Source organism: Podarcis tiliguerta (assembly GCF_965153285.1).
Source record: "Podarcis tiliguerta genome assembly, chromosome: 4".
NCBI classification, from domain to species: Eukaryota; Metazoa; Chordata; class Lepidosauria; order Squamata; family Lacertidae; genus Podarcis; species Podarcis tiliguerta.
In genome coordinates this window covers 72,974,268-72,995,122 of record NC_139537.1, presented here as the reverse complement: position 1 = coordinate 72,995,122, position 20,855 = coordinate 72,974,268, and the positions used below count along the sequence as shown (strand labels likewise).

Genomic DNA, 20,855 nt, shown 5'->3' with positions numbered 1-20,855 from the left:
GGTTATGCGACCCAAGTTCGGCAAAAAACCCTGACGAGCCTATATGCCCCGCCCATCCTCTCGTTCCCTCTCCTCACAAGCGAATGACGATTACCCTCAGAACGCCGAGCGGGCGCTGCGCAGGCGCGGAACTTCTCTTAGGCCCCGCCTTCCGGGGGCGGGGCGGAGCGGCTGCCGCTCCCCGGCGGAGCCTCCCCGCTGTTCTCCCGGCCGCTGCGCCGGTTGTGTTTCCCCGTTTCCTGGTCCCCGCGGCTCCTCCGCCCTCGCATGGCGAATGGGAGGCGCGGCAGGGACCGGGTGCCGCCGGCGCTGCAGGGCGGCCCTTTTGGCGCGCGGGGGGCCGAGACGGACGCGGAGTCGGCCGAAGAGGAGGTGGTAGTGGCGGCGACGCCGCTGCGGATGCCCTCGGTGCCGTCGACGTCGACCTTGCGCGGTGGCGAAGGGGTCGCCTGGCCCAGCCGCTTCGTCCTCTGCCTCTACGCCGTGGGCTTCCTGGTGAGCTGGGCCTCGGCGGGCAAGGAGGCCGGGGGAGACCCCGGGGCCGGCAGGCGAAGCCCCCTGAGGGGGTCGGGGAGAGAGAGGACAGACCTCTCTCAGAAAAAAACACCCCCCCTTGAGCTCGTGCCTACCGAGGAGAATGCACTCTGCACATGTTCAGAGGCGCGCGCGCGCACTGCACCGCTGGCTCCTCGCCAGCTATAAATCCTGCCACTAAAAAACAGTCTTCCCCCAAACTTGGGCCTCCCACCTGCTTTTGGACTACAGTTTCCCTCATCGTCCCTGACTGCTGGCTAGGGATAGCAATGTTTTAGGAACAAAATAAAAAATAAAATTCCTTCCAGTAGCACCTTAAGAGACCAACTAAGTTGATTGGTATGAGCTTTCGTGTGCATGTGCACATGCCATAAGCATAGCTGTCAACTTTCAGATTTGGAAATAAGGGATCAGCAGCCTCAATCTACAGGATATCTAACAATCCGGGATATCAGCGGGAAACGGCGCTGGAATAAGGGAATTTCCTGCAAAAAAAGGAAGGTTGACAGCTATGGCCATAAGCACCAAATGTACACAGCCGTTTGGAACGCAGAAATAAAGAAAAGTCATCAAACCATCAAATCTAGCATGTGGGGTAGGGGGGGGCGCCTAAGTTATATAATTCAGCATTTGAATGATTGGTATAAGTAACTATTATAATTTGGTGTTGTTATAATGAGGGTATTATTGGATTGTAATTGAAAATTAATCAAATGGTACAGTGGTACCACCAGGGATGATTTGGGGGGCACATGTCCTGGACCATGCCACTGCAGAATGAGCAGGACAGCCCCCTGCCCTCAGATGCACTAGGGCTAGTTTATCGCATCTGTAAGTGAAGTGATGCACAGTGCTGTCTTGAAGAGTTCCTTCAGGCCTAAAATCCTAACGGCGCTGCTGAACGTACACACTGCATTCAGCAAGCATGCCACATAATTCGCACACCCCACCGCCATAGTCCAGAAGTATCCCTTAAATGGGAGTTTTATAAGCAAGTGTAGTCATATTTGTTTTATATTACCGGGACAGGTAATATAACGTGAAGCAAAAGCAAGTGATTACACAACGTACTAAGTTTCTTTGTTGTGCAAAAGTTGCTGTGAAATTACAATACATAACTGTACAATACATAACTGACAATACATAACTGTACATCACAGTGCATAACTGGCCTGGGTATATATATGCTTAAGTCGCTGAAAATCTGTGTTGTCTGTTTCCAGGATTTCTTTGGTGTCAGCATGATTGTCCCCTTATTAAGCCTTCACATCAAGTCTATAGGAGCAAGCCCAACAGTTGCAGGAGTGGTAGGTGAGCACGTCATCTAACCTTGTAAGCAGTTGGAGGAAGTGTGCCTTCCTTTTCAGCGAAAGGCTGTGGAAACCAGCCAGTCCGAAGCAGCAGGTTCTCACTCAGAAGCCTCCGGTATAAAAATGTGCAAGTTGTCATTTAAGTTAGCAACAGTGGTTAATTGACCTGGGGATAGAAAATGAAAGACTTCCCTATACCCTGCTAAGCAGCCAGCAGTGAGGGCCTTGTCTTGAAAGTCTGTCTGTGACATCACAAGGCTGGCTCTTGAACAACTGACTTACTTGAAAGCCTTTAGCACAGAGCGCCTTTCAGCAGTTTGGGTTGGTGTGCCCAGCTGAGACTTCTGGACGGAGATAGTCTGGCCATAGTTACCCATACGCTTGTTACATCCCCCCTGAAGTATTGCAAAGCATTATACAGTGTGGGAGCCAGTGTGGTGTAGTGGTTAAGACTGGTGGACTCGTAATCTGGTGAACCAGGTTCGTGTCTCCGCTCCTCCACATGCAGCTGCTGGGTGACTTTGGGCTAGTAACCCTTCTCTGAAGTCTCTCAGCCCCACTCACCTCACAGAGTGTTTGTTGTGGGGGAGGAAAGGAAAGGAGAATGTTAGCCGCTTTGAGACTCCTTAAAGGGAGTGAAAGGCGGGGTATCAAATCCAAACTCTTCTTCTTTTTCTTCTTCTTATACACTGTGTTCTCTATGAAAAGGGTTCTGAAACTTCAGTTAGTGCAGGTTGTGCTGACCAGAGTTTTGATTATTTACTTGCATCATTTCTTGCCAACCATAGAACTTCTCTGGCTGCCTATTGACTTCTGGGCCCAATTTAAAGTGCTGGTGCTTCTTTTTAAAGCCCTAAATAGGTTGGGACCTAAGTATTTGAAGGAATACCTTCCCTTCCCTCCCATACCAGCTCCCCACACACTAAAGTCATGTGGGCAAGTCCATTTATTTCAGTGGGTCTTCTCTGAGAGATCACTCTTTGTGATTATCATAAAGGAAACAAAGTCTAATGACTAAACCAGTTGTCATTTACATTTTGCATTACGTTACTAGTAAGGCAGGAAGAAGCTGGGCTTAATTATACCATAGGGGGGAAATCCACTACAACTGCTGTTTAGATATTAAATCTGTAAGGAAGAATCCTACAGAGAACATGCCAGGAATCATATAATATCTCAGAGCTCCATCTCTAACTTCAGAGCCAGAGTTGGATTCTCCCTTTGGTGGAAACATCTAACTACCACCAGAGCTCTGGCATTGGTAGAGCCAAAGGCAGGTGGGGGGCGAATTGGAAACAGTTTTGGGGCATGTTGGGTAAGACCAGGAATTGGCCTGGATCCAAACCATATTAGCAACCCAGGATGTTCCCAAACTGGGGAAATATTTAGAAAATTTTGTGAATTTCCTACAGTTTCCAGTGGGAGGGAAATGGTTGGTTGGTTGGTTTAAAAAAACAACAACCAGAAAAAGCGCAGAAAAATGCAAAAGTGCTCCTCTGCCTTTGTTTCCACTCTGCTGATAAGAGCCCCGATGAGAGCTTTGTCTAAGGCAGTCAATCTCTGGGGCTTGCCTCCCCTTCCTTAGAACTGCAGCTTGAGTATGCTTAGTTGATGGCCATCCCCACAGCTTATGATAGTGAAATTCGTATGTTTTATGTGAAGAAATGCTTCTTTTTCTCCTGAACCTATTCCAGTAATTTGCACTGATGTACCTGTGCTCTAACTTATTGAAGACGATTTCTTTTTTTCTTTCTCAACACTGTTTTCACACTATTTTTATTCCCATGTGCAAGTCAAATTGAACTTATTCTAAACTGCTTTATGCATGTCAGCATCAGGAGACCCTAAAATCAAACCCTGAGTTTATAACTAAGGACTCAACACATTATAATCACTTAATTACACAGTAAGAATAGCAGATAACAATAAAAGTCAGTGGTTTGCCTTTATTGTGTTCAAATACATGCCAATGAGTTCTTTACTGTAAAACCTCCAATCTCCTATACCGTTCCATTGCATTGCCACCAAAGAGAACTCTGATCCAAATTGAACTTGTCTCATAAATAAACCTACAAAAGTTACCAGCCTGCAGCAGCCTGCTGATTTGTATGCTGCATATAGAGAAGGGGGACTTCCTTTTTCTTGTGATTGCTTCATTTTGTGCTATGTTTGCTCCATCCCTTCTCCACCAATTTGCACACTCACATTCCATGTGCTTGCCTTCATGCAGTTCCCTGTTGCTAGTACACAGGTGATACACTTCAATGGCCTTTTTTCCAAATTGTTGCAAATTCAAACGGAAACAATATATCTGGAAGTGTTTATTTTAGTACAATTTAGAAACATGCTATTTCTCAAAGTTCTGAAAGTTCTGAAGTTTTGCTGTACACAATTCTGGCCTTTTGTATATGTTACTATGCACTGCACTTGCCCAGTACAAACTGCATCCTGTCATGGCCTCTTAAGATCAGCTGCCATCTGCCACCCATGTCTGAATCAAGGACAGATAAGTTGTGGCCCTCCAGGTGTTGTTGAACTTCAACTCCCATCAATCCTGGCCCTTGACCATCTTAGACGGGATTAATGGGAGTTAGTGTCTCTAAATCTGATGGGCACCATGTTGGGAAAGGTGCGTTAAAATGGCATTGGTTCATAGACTGTTCCTGATTGGTTCAATGTTCCACGGCTGCAGAGTTCCATTGGGCTCAAGCAGTGGATTCAAGCTTCCCACACGAATTTGTGGGAAGGCAACCCCACACAGATTTGTCTGGCATCATATCCCAAGTATTGCAGAAAATATAAGGCATACCTTGGCTTCTTTCAGTGAGTTATTCATACCTCTTTCATCTGTCTTTGACAAAGACTCACTAAATGGTGGGATTCTTCCAATTTTTTATTTTTTTTAATTACCTAGCCAGAAGAGTCAGTGAGCCAAAGTTTGCAGCTGGAACAAGTCAGGATATATTTTCCCCCTTCATTGAAAATCTGCAAAAGGCATTCGATATCTTTTTGTATGCAACCGTGCTGGCTAAAATAGTACTGTATATGCAAACAAATGGGGAGCAGGAGAAGAGCAGGAGAAGAGATACCCACAAAGGAAATATGGCAGAACAAATTGATAGAACATGAAACTAGTAACCATGACCAGGAAACTAAGGAATAAGGATGAGTTAAAGAGTGAAGGTGTTTTGGAGATTATCTTAGAGGGTACAATATGCAACTCAACTTACTAGTACGAGTTAACATATGAGCAGCAGATAACATAAAAAAGGAAGACTTGAGATGATAATGGGTGAAATATCAGGATATGCCTCAGATCCAGATTTCCCTAGAATGACACAGAGAGATGGATTGGGAGGTCTTAGGAAAAGAGATAAGTGGTGGATAACGTATGATGTGTGTATAAAAGCTGGTAAATTATGTAAATAAAAGTTAGAATTGCATACATAAAGGTGTTTTTTTTATAAAAAAAAGTCTATGAAATAATAATTCTACTCTGATTTAAAAATGCTTCCTTCACTTTTAGGATCTTTATATGGCGTTCTGCAGCTCATTTCCAGTACCTTAGTGGTAAGTTTGGCCGCCATTTTTAATGTCCAGCTTCAATTTCTTGTTCAACTCTTTAGCTTATTGGGTCGTTGTGAGTAAGTCAGTATCTCTCAGCTGAACATGTTCCATAAGGTTACTGCGTCAATACATACATATGCTGTGGAAGTGATATGATAAAAACTGATCAAATTAAAAGTGTATTTTTTGAGTGGGATGAATAGAGAAAGAACTGGCTTCTAAGAGCTCCATGGATAGGCAAACTAAGGCCGGGGGGCCGGATCCGGCCGAATCGCCTTCTAAATCCAGCCTGCGGACGGTCTGAGAATCAGCGTGTTTTTACATGAGTAGAATGTGTCCTTTTATTTTAAATGCATCTCTGGGTTATTTGTGGGGCATAGGAATTCGTTCATTTTCTTTTTCCAAAATATATTCCGGACCCTGACTAGGTCTGAAGGACAGTGGACCCCTGTCTGCTAAACAAACGTAGGGGAGCTTCCATTGTTGTTCAACAAATGACCACCATATGGCAAACTGTATTTGAAACTCCTCATTTTCAAAAGCAATTTGTTGTGCATTATAGGTAGCCTCTTGGGCTGCCTTTATTTTTGGAGACAACAGAGTAATTAAACCATTACTTCAGATTAATTTTGAAGTTTCCGCATGTACTTCAAAATAAGAAGCTGCCCTTTCTGTAGCTGGACTTTATTTATTTATTGCTGTTGTTATTGCAGTTCTAGAAAATTATCTAATACATCAGGGAAATGCCATGCGGTTCTTTAGCTTTTACAGGATGGGGTCCCTAAATGGTGGCAGGAACCTAATTAGGTTCTTCCTCCCCCCCCCCCTTAATCCCAGCCTATAACCAAATGTTTATGTCTCCCCCTCCTTTTCTATAGCTCCAACACCAACTTCAGTCTACCCAAGCAAAAATTGCTTGTTCAAACCAGGTATCACAAAACACATTTTTACGTTTGTAATGATACCCGTGTTCAGTACCAGTCAGTGCCACTATCTATCTAAAATATCAACTTCTTTATTTAGCTTAACTGTTATTGTCACACTATGTTAAGAGAGTGAAATTATTATCAGAACGCATTAATGAGAAGGGTTGAGCAACAACCCCACCCCTTCAATTAATGTTATTTATAATTCCATGGAAATAGGAAGTAGGCAGCTGTGTTGATTTGAACAGGCTCCTTCTGTATTATCCAGGGATCCTGGAGTGATGTGGTGGGAAGACCTTATTGCCTACTTGTCTGCATTATCTTCAGCGCATTGGGTTATTTTATGCTTAGTGTCTCCAGCAATGTGGTTTTATTTGCTGTTGCCCGGATTTTTGTGGGTAAGTAGCTGCTTGGCTATTCATACCCGAGCTCAGTTCATCTTTCAATCAGTAGTGGATAATCATAGCATAGTTCATTCCTCTTACTTCTGAGAAGCATAAATTCTGAAGAGTTAAATGCATTATATGTAATAGAGCCAGTTAAGCACTTTTAATACCATTTTTCCCCAGTGGGAAAGCTATATTTCTCCCATTTTAATTAAGGGGACAAGATTTGAAACGAGGGCCATGTTATGCCCATTCTTGCTATGAGTGATAGAATTATTCAGTGTAGGGCTGTTCTTACTTTTAGGATAGCTTTATCCTTCAAAAAAACCTTCCTAGGGTAGCTTACATTTGTTGTTGTTGCCACAGTCAAAAGTTCCCAAAATGCAACCTTTTAATTTCATTATGGCGTCATTGGTTAGCAAAGTGGGAGCATCTTGTCCTCCAGCCTTGTAGTAAAGCTAGCAACATTGCAAAGTATCTCCCGCCGGCTGTTTGCTAAAGGTATAGGACATCTCTAAACAAGAACAGAAACAGCAGTCAGTTGCAAAAAGTACATCCTAGTGGGTAAAGGGCACCAGGGAGATCCGGGTTCAAATCTTCACTCAGTCAGGAGGCTGGTTAGTTACTTTTGGACCTGTCACACGCAAGCTCAGCTGAACCTTGCTCACAGGGCCTTTGTGGGGATTTGAGGGAAAGGCAGAATAAAAATGCGATAGAAACCATGAGTTGCAATATTTTTAAGGCTGATATTATAGTTTCAGAATAAAAGCTATTTGATTTAACTTTGTCTTAAAAATAATCTTAAGTATCCGTGATTTTCTTCTCGTAACACTAATGCCCAACTTTAAAATGATCACACAATTAGTCACTTCTGGGGAGGAAGAAGAGGAGTTTGGATTTGATATTCCACTTTTTCACTACCCGAAGGAGTCTCAAAGCGGCTAACAATCTCCTTTTCCCTTCCTCCCCAACAACAAACACTCTGTGAGGCTGAGAGACTTCAGAGAAGTGTGACTAGCCCAAGCTAGAAATTGAAAAGGAAATTTTATTGCATTTTCAACTTTTCTTTGCTGCCTTTATGACATGGGTTTGACAGTTTGGGATCTGCACTTCTCTAAGTAAATTTCTTCTCTAAACACATTTCTCGTTCGTTTCTAGGTATTTTCAAACACACACACTCAGTTTCCAAAGTTCTCATCTCTGACTTGGTTTCTGAGAAGGACCGCCTCCGAGTAATAGGACATTTCAACGCCGCTGCCAGTATTGGTTTCATTCTGGGGCCTGTTGTTGGAGGCTACCTTACGGAGCTCGAGGGGGGCTTTTATATCACAGCTTTCATCTGTGCTTCCATTTTCATCTTGAATGCTGGTATGTTGCTTGATATTTTTCTCTTGATGCCCCTCCTTTTACAATATAAATGTTATTGTTATCAGTCTTTTGTATATTTATTGACCGACTGCAACAGTTGCATCAATGACGGATGGGGAACCTACAGCTCACAGACCCTCTCCATTTGTCCCCTGGGCCATTTTGGCCAGATGATATCCATTTGCCCTACAAGTAATTGTCAGATCTCCATAGGCAGCATTCTGTTGTAGCCAATATAATAGATTCAGCTAGGTAGCCATGTTGGTCTGACGCAGTTGAAATAAATTAAAAAAACTGTCCAGTAGCACCTTAGAGACCAACTAAGTTTGTTCTGGGTAAAAATCTGAAGAACTGTGCATGCACACAAAAGCTTATACCCAGAACAAACTTGGTTGGTCTCTAAGGTGCTACTGGACAATTTTTGTATTTATTTCCAGTATAATAGGTAGCAGTGTGCGCTTGGTTGTGGCATGCATATGTTGCCCACAACAGTTTCTCTGCTTTGCCCCCAAAGTTTGGCTCCATCTTACGTCGGGCCTGTGTAATACATTTCAATGGGCACTAGGTTATTTCTAGAAAACCGGCAGCACAGCCTCGATTTGTAAAGGTGTCTCAATTTCCTTTGCAGGTCTTTTCTGGATTCTGCTATGGCTTGAAAAGAAAAAGCATGGTAATGACTGGAGCATTATTAACCCAGCAAAAGGCAGTCCCTTACCAGTGGCAAAGCTCAGCTTGCAGAAGGACCCTCTATCTCGCGAAGCCACAAGGAACAGTGCACACCCCCAGACCTCTTGGGCTCAGATTGTCTCTGTGTTTAAGAGGATTCGCACCATTACCCGTTCCGATCTGCGGGACGTCTTCCTGGTACGGCTACTGATGTCGATCGCAGTCATGCTTTACCATAGCAATTTTGTCTTGGCCCTTGAAGAGAGGTTTGGGATCAAACCTAAACTCACCGGTTACCTCATAAGCTACAGCAGCGCGCTTGGAGTGGCTGCTGGCTTTCTGCTCGGACCAATTACAAGACTATATAAGCACAACACCTACGCCATCTTACTGCGGTCCACCATCGTCACCTGCGTGCTCACGATGATATATTCTCTCTCGAAGAACGTATGGGCGGTGGTCCTGTCCTCCACCTTTTTAGCATTTTCGACCACCATCGGACGTACTTGCATTACTGATCTCGAGCTGACTCTGGGGGGGGACCACGCTAGTGGTATGCTCATAGGTGTCGGTCAGTCGGTCTCGGCCGTCGGCCGCATACTTTCCCCTCTTCTGTCAGGAATCGCCCAGGAGTTCAGCCCTTGTGGGCCCCCCATTCTCGGGGGCCTGTTGGGATTTATAGCTGTTCTCATCATGGTCCTCAACAAATCACGATACACAGTCATCAGGGGCGCCAGAGTTAAAATGAGATAAGCTGTTAGTGCTGCTACTTAAAAAAGCAAGACAACTGAGAGAAATGAAAATGTTAAGGGTTCAGGAGGACTGTTGTTGGGATGCTTTATAACGAAACTATAGCGTCAAGGAAAGAACAGTTCCCTTATCTTTCATCCTGACCAGTAAACTTAACAGGTAAATTTGAGGCTGGTGAAGGGGCATTAATTCACACAGCTAATAAGAAATCTTGCTGGTTGTAGTGCAAAGGGAAAGTTGCTGAACATTACATCTATTCAAATAATTTTAAATTGTGATTAAAATCCTGGTGTAGGTTTTTTAAAAACAAGTATGACAATAGGACTAGAGCCTGACTCCAGGTATCTGGTGTCATTCCAAAAGAAAAACGGAGAATGGAAGAGATGTTATCCATTTCTGCTGTGGTCCAGTTAGATCTCAAAATGTGGGGCAGACTTCCTTCAAGCCTCACACATCGTTGCCAGAAGATGCAGGGCAAGGTTTGGACTTTCCGCAGGGCTGTGGTCCTTGTATATGTTTGCAGAGGAATGAATCTTTAGTTAACATGCAATTATTAAAGGTGGTGTTCTCCTAGTTGTGCCATCTTGGTTTGGAACAATTCTAACACTGAACACTTACTGGGGAAGGGGACCTTAATGATGAATGTGCTTTCGACTTGGGAAGAATACTACCACTCAGGGTCATCAGCTGTGGGGTTTACAAAGCCGCAGCAAAGACTCAAAAGCAGGAAGAGTCCATATTGGGGGTTTTCAAGGAGTTTCCTACCTCCTCCTTTGCTACAGGACATCCTAAGCAAGTCGTTTCCTCTTTATTATGGTTTACTGAAATGTGTTTCAAGGAATGCATGTTTCCTTTATACTTGAAATAGTACAGGGATGGGGAGAGGCTGCTCTCTGCAGCAGACATCCTTAAAGGAGGATTGTGACGGCGGCCACATATTTAAAAGAGAGTTTCAACTTGCTTGGCGGCAATTTTGTTGTTGAGTTTGGGGGCTTGGAGGAATTACCTGGTCAGGTTTGTCAGGAGCATTGGTTTCGTACCAAGTGTAATAATGTGATGTAACATGAGAGCATTGAAGCTGGAATCCGTATTACATGTAACTCAAACCTCAAGAGCCACAAACCTTAAACTAACGGTATGCCTTTTTGAGAAGAAGTAGATGGAGCTTGCTTCAAAAATATATAGATAGGGATGTCCCTGTTTTGTATTCATCCGTCTTTGATCAGCTGCTTGAAATAGAAACAATTGTCCAATCAACTCTAGCTGAAATATAATGAAATATGGCCTGCTTTTTAGTTAAAATGGCACTGGCACAGGCTTGGACAACTTGGTCCCACTAAGATGAATGCATATTGTAGACTGCAATCTGAGGGAGGCAGCAAAAACAAGAATGCTTGGTAGGCTGCACTCATTTAATAAAACAGATAAGAAAAAAATGTGATGCATTTACAAAACAGGCAAGATAGAATTGTCATCCGTACTAAGGCTGCAATTCTAAGCGTATTTATTTAGGGCCTAACTACATATTGCACACAAAAGCAAGGCAATGAACCTTGATGGCCTCACCATCCCGAAAAGCTAGTTGGCAAGGGATGATGTTGAACATTTTTTCTGCCTGCTGCTTCCGTACTCCAGGTTGCACCTCTTCCGCTTTTACTCTCCACACCCTCCAAATGAAAGTCCAGTTGCATTTGTCATAAAATGTAAGGCTAGAATTTCAAAGCATGTGAGAGTAGCTGTGGTGAGATGGGGATCAGAGCAAAGAGGTGGTGAGTTGGGAGCTGGTTAAGTACCTCTGCCCAAGCGTAGATGCATTCTGTTCTTCGGAACCTTTGCTTGCTTTAGTGCCGTCCAGGAAGAGGCTCAATTCCTAGGGAAATGTGCGTATGAACATTGACCTGCTCACAGTTCAAAACTGGTCTGCAAAGTTTCTTTTGAAACTGCGAGCTCAGAAAACAATCTTAACTACTTACATGATGTAGCAGAATAAACATTTAGGAATCATTTCTAGTATCTGTGGAGCATTCGGGACAAAGAACATCTGTAAAAAGAGTCCCTCAGGGATGCATTGTACTTCATTTGAAGGCAGTTTAAAATGGCTTCGCATTGTTCTCTTGAAAGTTAAGAGCTCTTGGAATTACATAACAATGTTGGTAACTGGAAATAAAAGGGAAAAGAATGTCCACCTTTTCTGCTTGTCGTCAGTTATTGTTGTCTATTTGCTCATTATTCCAGCCAAAATAATTGATGGTCTATAAATTGCACATCCCACACAGAGGCTGTTCCAAACAGCTTCCATGTGTTGAGTATTTACACTTGTAAAGTGTTTACACTATTTTTATTATTATTATTATTATTATTATTATTATTATTATTATTATTATTATTAGAATTTATATACCGCCTTATACCCGGAGGTCTCAGAGTGATTCACAGAACAAAATCAAAATATAAAAGCACAAAAATATATAATCGAAATAAAAACAATACCCCCCCAACCCCCCACATTTTAAAGGGGCACTTGTAGAACAACTTGCTATATGGATTATCAATTGTAGTTTAGCCACGTTATAAATCACAAACATTTTTGTACTAAATGATAAACAATAGTTACATCACATGTATAGAGTTTGGACTTCCTCACTTTGTCACTGCCTGGTTCCTCAAATATTAGTTTGTTATGCGAGGCATAAACTACCCACATTACTCTGCAAGATTCAATGGGGCTTACCCCAAGGTAAGTATGTATAGGACTCTGTCTTCAAACGATCAACTCTTCCCACAGAGCTTTTAATCACCGTTAGCTGATGACTGATACTTTTGTATAAACATGAAGTATTCTGTGTTGGTACAGAGCAAACTGAAAAGAAAGTTGTGTTTTGTAACTTCCAACAGATGGCACTAGAGATTAGGTATTACTTCGGAAGTTCTGCTTTCAAGGCATCCGTAAACTTACTGCAGCACAAGCCCAGGAAAAACTAGCCATTTTACCGCCAAATAAAGATGTATTATGCTATTAGAACTGCTTGGGAAATGTTTGTCAAAATCATATTTTTTTCATAGCCCCATCCAGTTTATGCTTCATTTCACACTTTGCCATTCTGTATATATATCTTTTCATTTATTAAGCAAATATAACTGTATTTTCCGTGAAATAAAATCCAGATCCATAAAACCTACTGAGAGGATCAAATTCAATTTTGAAGTCAATAAACGAAACAATTTTGGACTGAAAACAACGTATTGAGGTGACTATCCAATCATGAGCTCATTTACTTATTTGTTCAAACTTTGTAGGTTTAAGACAAAAATGACAAAATGCTCCAGAAAAGTGCATATATATTTATAAATTAATATATTTCAAGGGATAAGTTTCAACAACTAAATCCAAAGAGTTGTTGGAATTATCAAGTAGAGGGGCATTTCTGACAATGCATAAGAGCAGTATATTCCCGTACCACTTTTCTATTACAGTAAAAAGCATGGCAATAGAAACAAAAGCTTTTCCATTTACATCTTTACATAGTGTTAGAATTTGGACTTCAGAAGCAACTTCCATATTGCATGGGCAAAATGAGAAAGGCTGTACTGCGGCCTTAATCTCTTGCATTTGTTCAGTTTCACAGTTTGCAACACCTAATTGTGTTTCAGTGCATCAGGCACTCTTAGAATTGCTTTCTGAGGATGAATTCTTTTAAAAAGAAGTGCATTGTGCAATTTCTTAGTGCAACTTATACTGCGAACCTGCCACTGGCAAACACACAAAACACAATTTACATTCAAAAGTACTGTATCTAACTGATAAAACTTGTCTTCATCGCAGAAGTTTAAAAACAAAATATAAAACAAAATAGTTGCATTATTTGGTTCCACAGAAGGTGAAGAGTTTTTTGTTTTTTTCACGTAGTGAAATAACATGATTTCTTTCCCTCCCATCCCCAACCAGTACCAATGACCTTAAATGGCTCCATCTGTCCAGTTTAAAGTGCCTCCCTCTGCTGTTCATTGTTAATGGCTCCATTTAGCAGCTTTCAATATGGTTTATTCTCGGATTTATCACTAGGCCTTTTTGAAGCCTGTCGGATTAAACGAGGCGGTGGGAGTGGTTTGGCGGGTCCCTCATCTTCCACTGACTCTTCTTCGTTCAGTGCGCCAAATGCTGGCCTTGGCAAAAGTGGTTGTCTGAAGCCTCTGTTTCCCTGGCTTGCTGTCTCTCTGTTGTTCCTCTCGGTTTCATTTTTCCATTCCATCCTACACTGCTGCTGTCGAAGCCTCTGGTCTCTCAGAATTTTTCCTGCTTGGGATTTCAAATTCAGCACTGTGCTTTGATCAGATTCAGAATCGCTGTCGTCCGGTACTGTAAATTAAAGTATATATTAATATATGCAAAACAAAATCTCAGCATGCCCAATGCTTCACTACGCAAAGTACCATGATGTAACGATGGCCCTATTTGGGGGGTTAACCTAACACCGTTAACAATTATATGAATCGAGAAAGCAGAGTTATGCTTTCCAGTGCAATCATGGTTCCACGCCATGGGGTAGGGGAAAATCATACAGTGGTACCTCAGGTTAAGAACTTAATTCATTCTGGAGGTCCGTTCTTAACCTGAAACTGTTCTTAACCTGAAGCACCACTTTAGCTAATGGGGCCTCCCACTGCCACCACACCACCGCCACACAATTTCTTTTCTCATCCTGAAGCAAAGTTCTTAACCCAAGGTATTATTTCTGGGTTAGCAAACTGTAACATGAAGCGCCTGTAACCTGAAGCATCTGTAACTGAGGTACCACTGTACTTGCATAAAGCAAGTGCCCTCCTACACATGTCTGCTTCCCCATATGTAGATTGGTGGCAGCAACAAAGTTGAGTTCCCACTATCCTTCTCCCCACATCATGTATTTAATCATGCAAATGCCCAGGTGTAATGTATTACTAGTTTCCTAAACTGTGGTGCATTTCATTACCTATGGTCCAGCTTCCTGCCATAGCCAAACGCATCCTTACACTGTCATTTTTTGCCAGCAAATTTTTATTTGGAATTTAAGGTTTGCCACAGCGGGGGGGGGGGGGGGGGATCTAATGAAAACGAAAGTTCATGCTGCCACTGCTAATACCAAGTCTTACCACATGAGGGCACAGTCAGTCTCAGTACAGAAAAATGATTGGAGAAGGACATTTTGCAGAGGTTTTTACCACCCTCGCAACTTAACTTTGGGACACGTACCACATTATTCCCCAGCTCTGTAGTGAAAATTGCACAAGCTTACCTACCCAAAGCTGCCTATACTACTAGGGTTGCCAGATTTCAAACAGTGAAAATCCAGACAGAAAAGTTGTTGGTGTGTCAGGGATGATGGGAATCATAGTCCAAAAACAGCAGCAGGAGACCCACATTTGGGAAACACTGATGGTGCATTGGAACTGAGTGCTTATTTACTTTTAAGTAAGAGTTACATAATTTTCAAAGCTATCTGTAAGGAATTCTCTGCAGGAGAAGAAGTTGCAAGGTTAGACCTGCAAACAGGAGATATTAAATCAAAGGCACAGAAGCCCTGAGATGTTATATTTGCCTGCCCACACTGGACAGGCTGGTGCTGCAATTGCATTGTGAGGGAAAAGGATTGCCAAACTTCAGGTCTGAGAAAAAACAAAGAAAACATTGGGTGGTGATGACTGTATAGGGAAGTTTTTAGTGTTTGATGTTTTACTGTGTTTGATGTTTTAATTTGTTGGAAGTCACCTAGAGTGGCTGGGACAACCCAGTCAGATGGGCGGCATATAAATAAATAAATGATGATAATGATGAAGCTTGGGAAATCACAACAGGCAGAGAAACAACAACACTGTTGTTATTTTCCTGTTCCAGAGAGAGAACATGACATCTTAGGACAGACTTTTGAGATGAAAAACAGCTGTTTTGCGACAGCATGTAACTAACAAGCAAGGTCTTAAGCAGCGGTCAGCAAACTTTTTCAGCAGACCTTGTGGGGGGCCAGACTATATTTTGGAAAAAAATAAAAATGAATGAATTCCTATGCCCCACAAATAGCCCAGAGATGCATTTTAAATAAAAGCACACATTCTACTCATGTAAAAACACGCTGATTCCCAGACCATCTGCGGGCTGGATTTAGAAGGCGAATGGGACAGCCCATGCCCCCAGAACTTAGTTTGCCTACCCTGGTCTTAAGAGTCTAAGACATTAGACACAGTTGCAAAAATCTGATGAAAATCTGGCTAAGTGTCCTAGTCACCACAGCAACCATTCAAAAATTGTTGCCATTTGCTTGGACCTGATGTTCACATAACAATTTATTTGTTTATTATTTTTCCTTCACGTATGTGTGCTGAGTAAGAGATGTTCCGTTTAAAGCAGAGGGTATGAAAGGAACAGGTGAACACACAATGCAGTGCTATTGGGAACTCAACATTGTGGTGAATCGATGGCTGAGATCCAAAGAATCACACAACTAGCTCCTCACACCCCGGGCCTTTGGGATTGTGGTTCTACAAGCAGGCACCTCCCTGACTGCTTTGGCAACAATGGAGCCGTTCCAAAGCAGTTCATGGCTGGGAATCTGCAGCGCAAAGGAGGAAAGCCAAGAATGGTACAGTACGTTCAAGCTTTTGGGTGTGTCTAAAGTAGCTTTGGATCTGGGCCTAGGGCTATAAAGTCAGAGGAGGACAGTAGGTTTTCTTTCTCCCTCCCTGAAAATTAAAGGTGCAGTGATAGAGCCACTTCATCCCATGTTCCACTTTTGTCCCTGGCCAAACAAGTTTGGTAGGTTTTTGTGGAGATAAGATCTACAATATAAGGCCTAAAGGATGGGGCAAATATGGCTCCATCATACCCCTTTCCAGGGCTGGGGCTTCAGCCAGATAATGCCCCTTCCTGCTAGGTGTACTGCCCTGCTAGAGACTCCTTCCTTCCTCTCCCTTTTTCTCTAGATAGAATGCAGGCAGCAGCAGCTGCTGCTCCTTGCCACTGTTGGTCACTCATCTGAGCAGGTAAGCAGCTGCCATCCCAATGGCTACCGTGCTATCCCTTGAGTATATACAGTGGTACCTCGGGTTAAGTACTTAATTCGTTCCGGAGGTCCGTTCTTAACCTGAAACTGTTCTTAACCTGAAGCACCACTTTAGCTAATGGGGCCTCCTGCTGCTGCCGCGACGCTGGAGCACGATTTCTGTTCTCATCCTGAAGCAAAGTTCTCAACCAGAAGCACTATTTCTGGGTTAGCAGAGTCTGTAACCTGAAGCGTCTGTAACCTGAAGCGTATGTAACCTGAGGTACCACTGTATACAAAGCATACATGCAATCGCATGCACCAATTCACAAAAAATCACCAAGAGCACCTTCTTGGCAAGTGAAAGAAATGGACCTATTTGCATAGAGAGTAGCAGTTCTCTTGGAAAGTATGGAAATAACCCATGATCCTCTCTGGCACATTTGCTTGTTTTCCAGGTAACCACTTCATTAATGAAACAAAAGAAACTGTATTACCTTTATAAGAACATTGATTTCTTTTCCGTACTCTCTCGGGGAGTTTAGTGTTTTTAGGCAGTGACAGATAACGGGGTGGTTTGGCTGCCACCTGCAAAAAGAAACATGAAATGTGTTCTGTACAAGCAAAGTGAAATATATGCATGATTACGGCGACTTCTGATACATTTTGTACCTGGGGACAAATGCAAGAGCATAAAATACATATTACACTGTGAGTTGTGATGGGGCCGTTATTTTTTCAACTCTGATGGATCAGTTGGGAGAGCATGAGACTCTTAAACTCAGGGTCGTGGGTTTGAGCTCCACGTTGGGCAAAAGAGTCCTGCATTGCAGGGGGCTGGACTAGATGACCCCCGTGGTCCCTTCCAACTCTACAATTCTACGGTTCTGTGTCATACAAGTACCTGTCTTGACAAGCTGCTGCCCCTCTTCACGGTCTCCCTCAGGCTGTGTCGGCGACGAATCAAAATTTCTTTTGCCTGCTTTTCGCTTGCATCTTCAGCAAGACTGTACCTGTTGTATGATGGTGTCTGAAACGAGAATAAAAGCAACGGCCATATTAATGCCATTAGGTCCAGTCGTGGCCGACTCTGGGGTTGCAGCACTCATCTCGCTTTATTGGCCGAGGGAGCCAATGTACAGCTTCCGGGTCATGTGGCCAGCATGACTAAGCCGCTTCTGGCAAACCAGAGCAGCGCACGGAAACGCCATTTACCTTCCTACCGGAGTGGTACCTATTTATCTACTTGCACTTTGACATGCTTTCAAACTTCTAGGTTGGCAGGAGCAGGAACCGAGCAACGGGAGCTCACCCCGTTGCGGGGATTCGAACTGCCGACCTTCTGATCTGATCTGCGCCACCTGCATCCTTGCCATGAGTGGTACAGGGCTGCAAACTAGCTATAATTCAGTGCTTTAAGAAATCTCACAAACAACACTCAAACTAGCATAATGTTTACAATGAATTATATGCAATCAAGATGTGTAATTTAATGCTTGTACAGCCTTTGGACCTTTGGTTGTTGTTTGGTTATTTGGCATACAAAAAATAAGAATTTTAAGCATTGCAAGTCGTGTTCATAGCATTTATGCAACTGCAATATTCCTCTACCCCATTCTAGGTGATTTCCCTCTTGCCCTGGAGTTCCATAGGACTCCCCCTCCTCTTCAGGAGGATCCCCAAACCTCTGGAGAAGGCTTTCATAGGTTGCAAGGATGGCAAGAAAGAAGAGGAGGAGGAGGATAGAAAGATCAGCTTAACAGGCTACTTTTCACTTGCACTAAACCAGAGGTCAGCAAACTTTTTCAGCAGAGGGCCAGGCCACTGTCCCTCAGACCTTGTGGGGGGCCGGACTATATTTTGGGGGGGGGAGGGGAAAGGAACGAATTCCTATGTCCCACAAATAACCCAGAGATGCATTTTAAATAAAAGGACACATTCTACTCAGGTAAAAACACGCTGATTCCCGGACCGTCCGCAGGCCAGATTTAGAAGGCAACTGGGCCAGATCCAGCTCCCAGACCTTAGTTTGCCTACCCATGCACTAAACCATTGGACATAATTCTTCATTTTTTAAATGTTCGCTGTCCTTAAAAAATATAAATTCCCTGCTTTGATGGGATCTATGTCTATAAAGATTTTAAGGACAGACGCCATTACGGGCATCGTACAAACAGGAATGTGAAAGAGATGGTCCATTTAGACATTTCAATATTATCACACAGTACAGTGGACCCTCCAGTTACGTACTGCTCTGGATACGTAGCTTTCGGGTTATGAACGCGGCAAAGCTGGAAGGAAGTGTATACTTCTGGGTTTTGCTGTGTGCACATGTGCAAAAGCACTCTGTGCGCTGCACACATGCATGGAAGCACTGAATCGTGCCACGCGCATGCAGAAGCAGCGCCTCTGCCTACAGACTTTGCGGGTTGCGGATGGACCCCCAGAACAAATTTAATTCGTATCTGGAGGGTCCACTGTAAAATGCAGTGGAATCCATTATGTGGAATTGTATTTAATCATCAGAAACCCTGGGCGATCAAATTCCAGCTTAATAGGATCGTGAACATTAACAGCTACAATAAGCTTCAACATCCTATTTACATAGAGGTCAGCCGCACAGGGTTCTCTTAATGACCAGCGGATAAGGAACTATTTTAAGCTACTGTGAAACTTACCTATGCACAGCACCTTAAATCTGTGTATGTATTAAGTGTGTGTGCGTGTGTAGCTCAGAATATTCAGAATTTATGCTCGTGCCTAGTGTTGAGTGGCACATCTTTGTGTTCTAGAAAACCGTCACAAACTCCTCTTCTTAAGACATTTTATAAAGCCTGGAGTACAACTTCTCATACTTCTTTGTCTTTACCATGTTTATTTATCAGCTTTCCCATACACTAATCCTAAATACATTTTCCCAGGGGCGAGTCCCACTGATTTTAATGGAAATGGCTTCCAAGTAAGTTTGCTTAGGATGGCATCCTGGTGATTTTATTAAGGGAGGAAAAAACACTGCCAGCTGAGAAACTAGATACATTCACCACGGGGGTGTTCCATTAATGCTGTATTCTACTTACTCTTTGCCGTATCTGATAGAGATTTTTTGTTAAAATGTATCTTATGTCATCCATCTTGGCAGGATAGGAAGGTATTATTTCTTCTTCTTCTTCTTTAAGTTCACTGTAAGAAGGTGAAACAAAATATAAAGGAAAATACATAATAACTTGCAATACTATAAATAAGGCCACAGCTAGGTGAAGGTAAAGGGACCCCTGACCATTAGGTCCAGTCGTGACCAACTCTGGGGTTGCGGCGCTCATCTCGCTCTATAGGCCGAGGGAGCCGGTGTACAGCTTCCAGGTCATGTGGGCAGCATGACTAAGCTGCTTCTGGCGAACCAGAGCAGCGCACGGAAACGCAGTTTACCTTCGGAGCGGTACCTATTTATCTACTTGCACTTTGACGTGCTTTCGAACTGCTAGGTTGGCAGGAGCAGGGACTGAGCAACGGGAGCTCACCCCATCGCGGGGATTCGAACCGCCAACCTTCTGATCAGCAAGTCCTAGGCTCTGTGGTTTAACCCACAGCACCACCCGTGTCCCAAGGTCACAGCCACCTGGAAGTAATTGCCACTGAACTCAGCAGGGCCTACTTCTGAGTATACAGAATTTCACTGCTACTCGCATTTCTCCATAAATGGGGTGCCAGGGGGCAGGGAATGCCTATCCTTACAATTTCTATAACAAAAGTCCCGGCTGGTCTAACTACAGCTATTACATTTCAAACAATTTCAAGATATATGCAAGTACACAAATAGAATTCTAGCAAAATCCTGAATAGGACTGAGCCACAGGTTCTTTTAAATGTAACCAAGATAGAATTTTGTTCACATTTGTTACTGGTGGGTATGTCAACCGACTGTAGATTGCTTTGAAAACTTGAAAACATCAGACAGCAAGGAATTTCAGTGTAAGAAAAGCTCATGGCACCTCACAGTAAAAAGCATGCATTAATTGTTAGAAGGGAAAACTGTCTTCAAGATATCAGTTGCCATTCCATATTACAGTAGCACAGGTTGTTTGTGGAAGGGCTGTAGTTTACTCGTTAAGTATCTGCAGTAGGTCTGAGATTCAAGTCCTGAAATCTCCAGTTAGGGCTGGGTGACACGCTAGTCTGAAAACCAGGAAAGCTACTGCTAGTCAGTCTAGACAGTATTGAGCAAGATGGCACAAACATGGGCCTCAGAACCAAGATCCATTGAGTTGAATGGACTTTACTCCCAGCTAAGTGCGTGTAGGATTACAGCTTAGATGTCTGATATCAAAATTCTGTGTA

At 43.1% G+C, this 20,855-nt stretch overlaps 2 protein-coding genes across 5 annotated transcripts in view; one reads left to right on the top strand and one right to left on the bottom strand.

Moving 5' to 3' along the window:
* Nucleotides 1-68: 68 nt before the first annotated feature.
* Nucleotides 69-11,690, top strand: MFSD9 (major facilitator superfamily domain containing 9). Of its 4 annotated transcripts, none has more exons than XM_083437895.1 (6): nucleotides 69-495; nucleotides 1,758-1,841; nucleotides 5,371-5,414; nucleotides 6,606-6,735; nucleotides 7,882-8,091; nucleotides 8,720-11,690. In XM_083437895.1, the coding sequence occupies exons 1-6, from the start codon at nucleotides 84-86 to the stop codon at nucleotides 9,508-9,510; spliced, it is 1,671 nt and encodes a 556-aa protein (XP_083294021.1). In that variant the 5' UTR covers nucleotides 69-83; the 3' UTR covers nucleotides 9,511-11,690. The 4 variants fall into 4 exon arrangements, with proteins under 4 accessions (XP_083294021.1, XP_083294024.1, XP_083294022.1 ...); XM_083437898.1 differs by having other exon boundaries at nucleotides 1,758-1,845; XM_083437896.1 differs by lacking the exon at nucleotides 1,758-1,841.
* A 919-nt stretch (nucleotides 11,691-12,609) lies between these two features.
* Nucleotides 12,610-20,855, bottom strand: part of SLC9A2 (solute carrier family 9 member A2) — a 28,148-nt gene continuing 19,902 nt past the window's right edge. The window contains exons 9-12 of the mRNA XM_083437773.1: nucleotides 19,598-19,700; nucleotides 17,425-17,550; nucleotides 17,018-17,108; nucleotides 12,610-13,864 (exon numbers count right to left, since the gene is read on the bottom strand). Of these exons, the coding sequence (XP_083293899.1) occupies nucleotides 13,539-13,864; nucleotides 17,018-17,108; nucleotides 17,425-17,550; nucleotides 19,598-19,700 (646 nt within the window). The 3' untranslated portion in view covers nucleotides 12,610-13,538. The remainder of the gene's footprint in view (nucleotides 13,865-17,017; nucleotides 17,109-17,424; nucleotides 17,551-19,597; nucleotides 19,701-20,855) is intronic.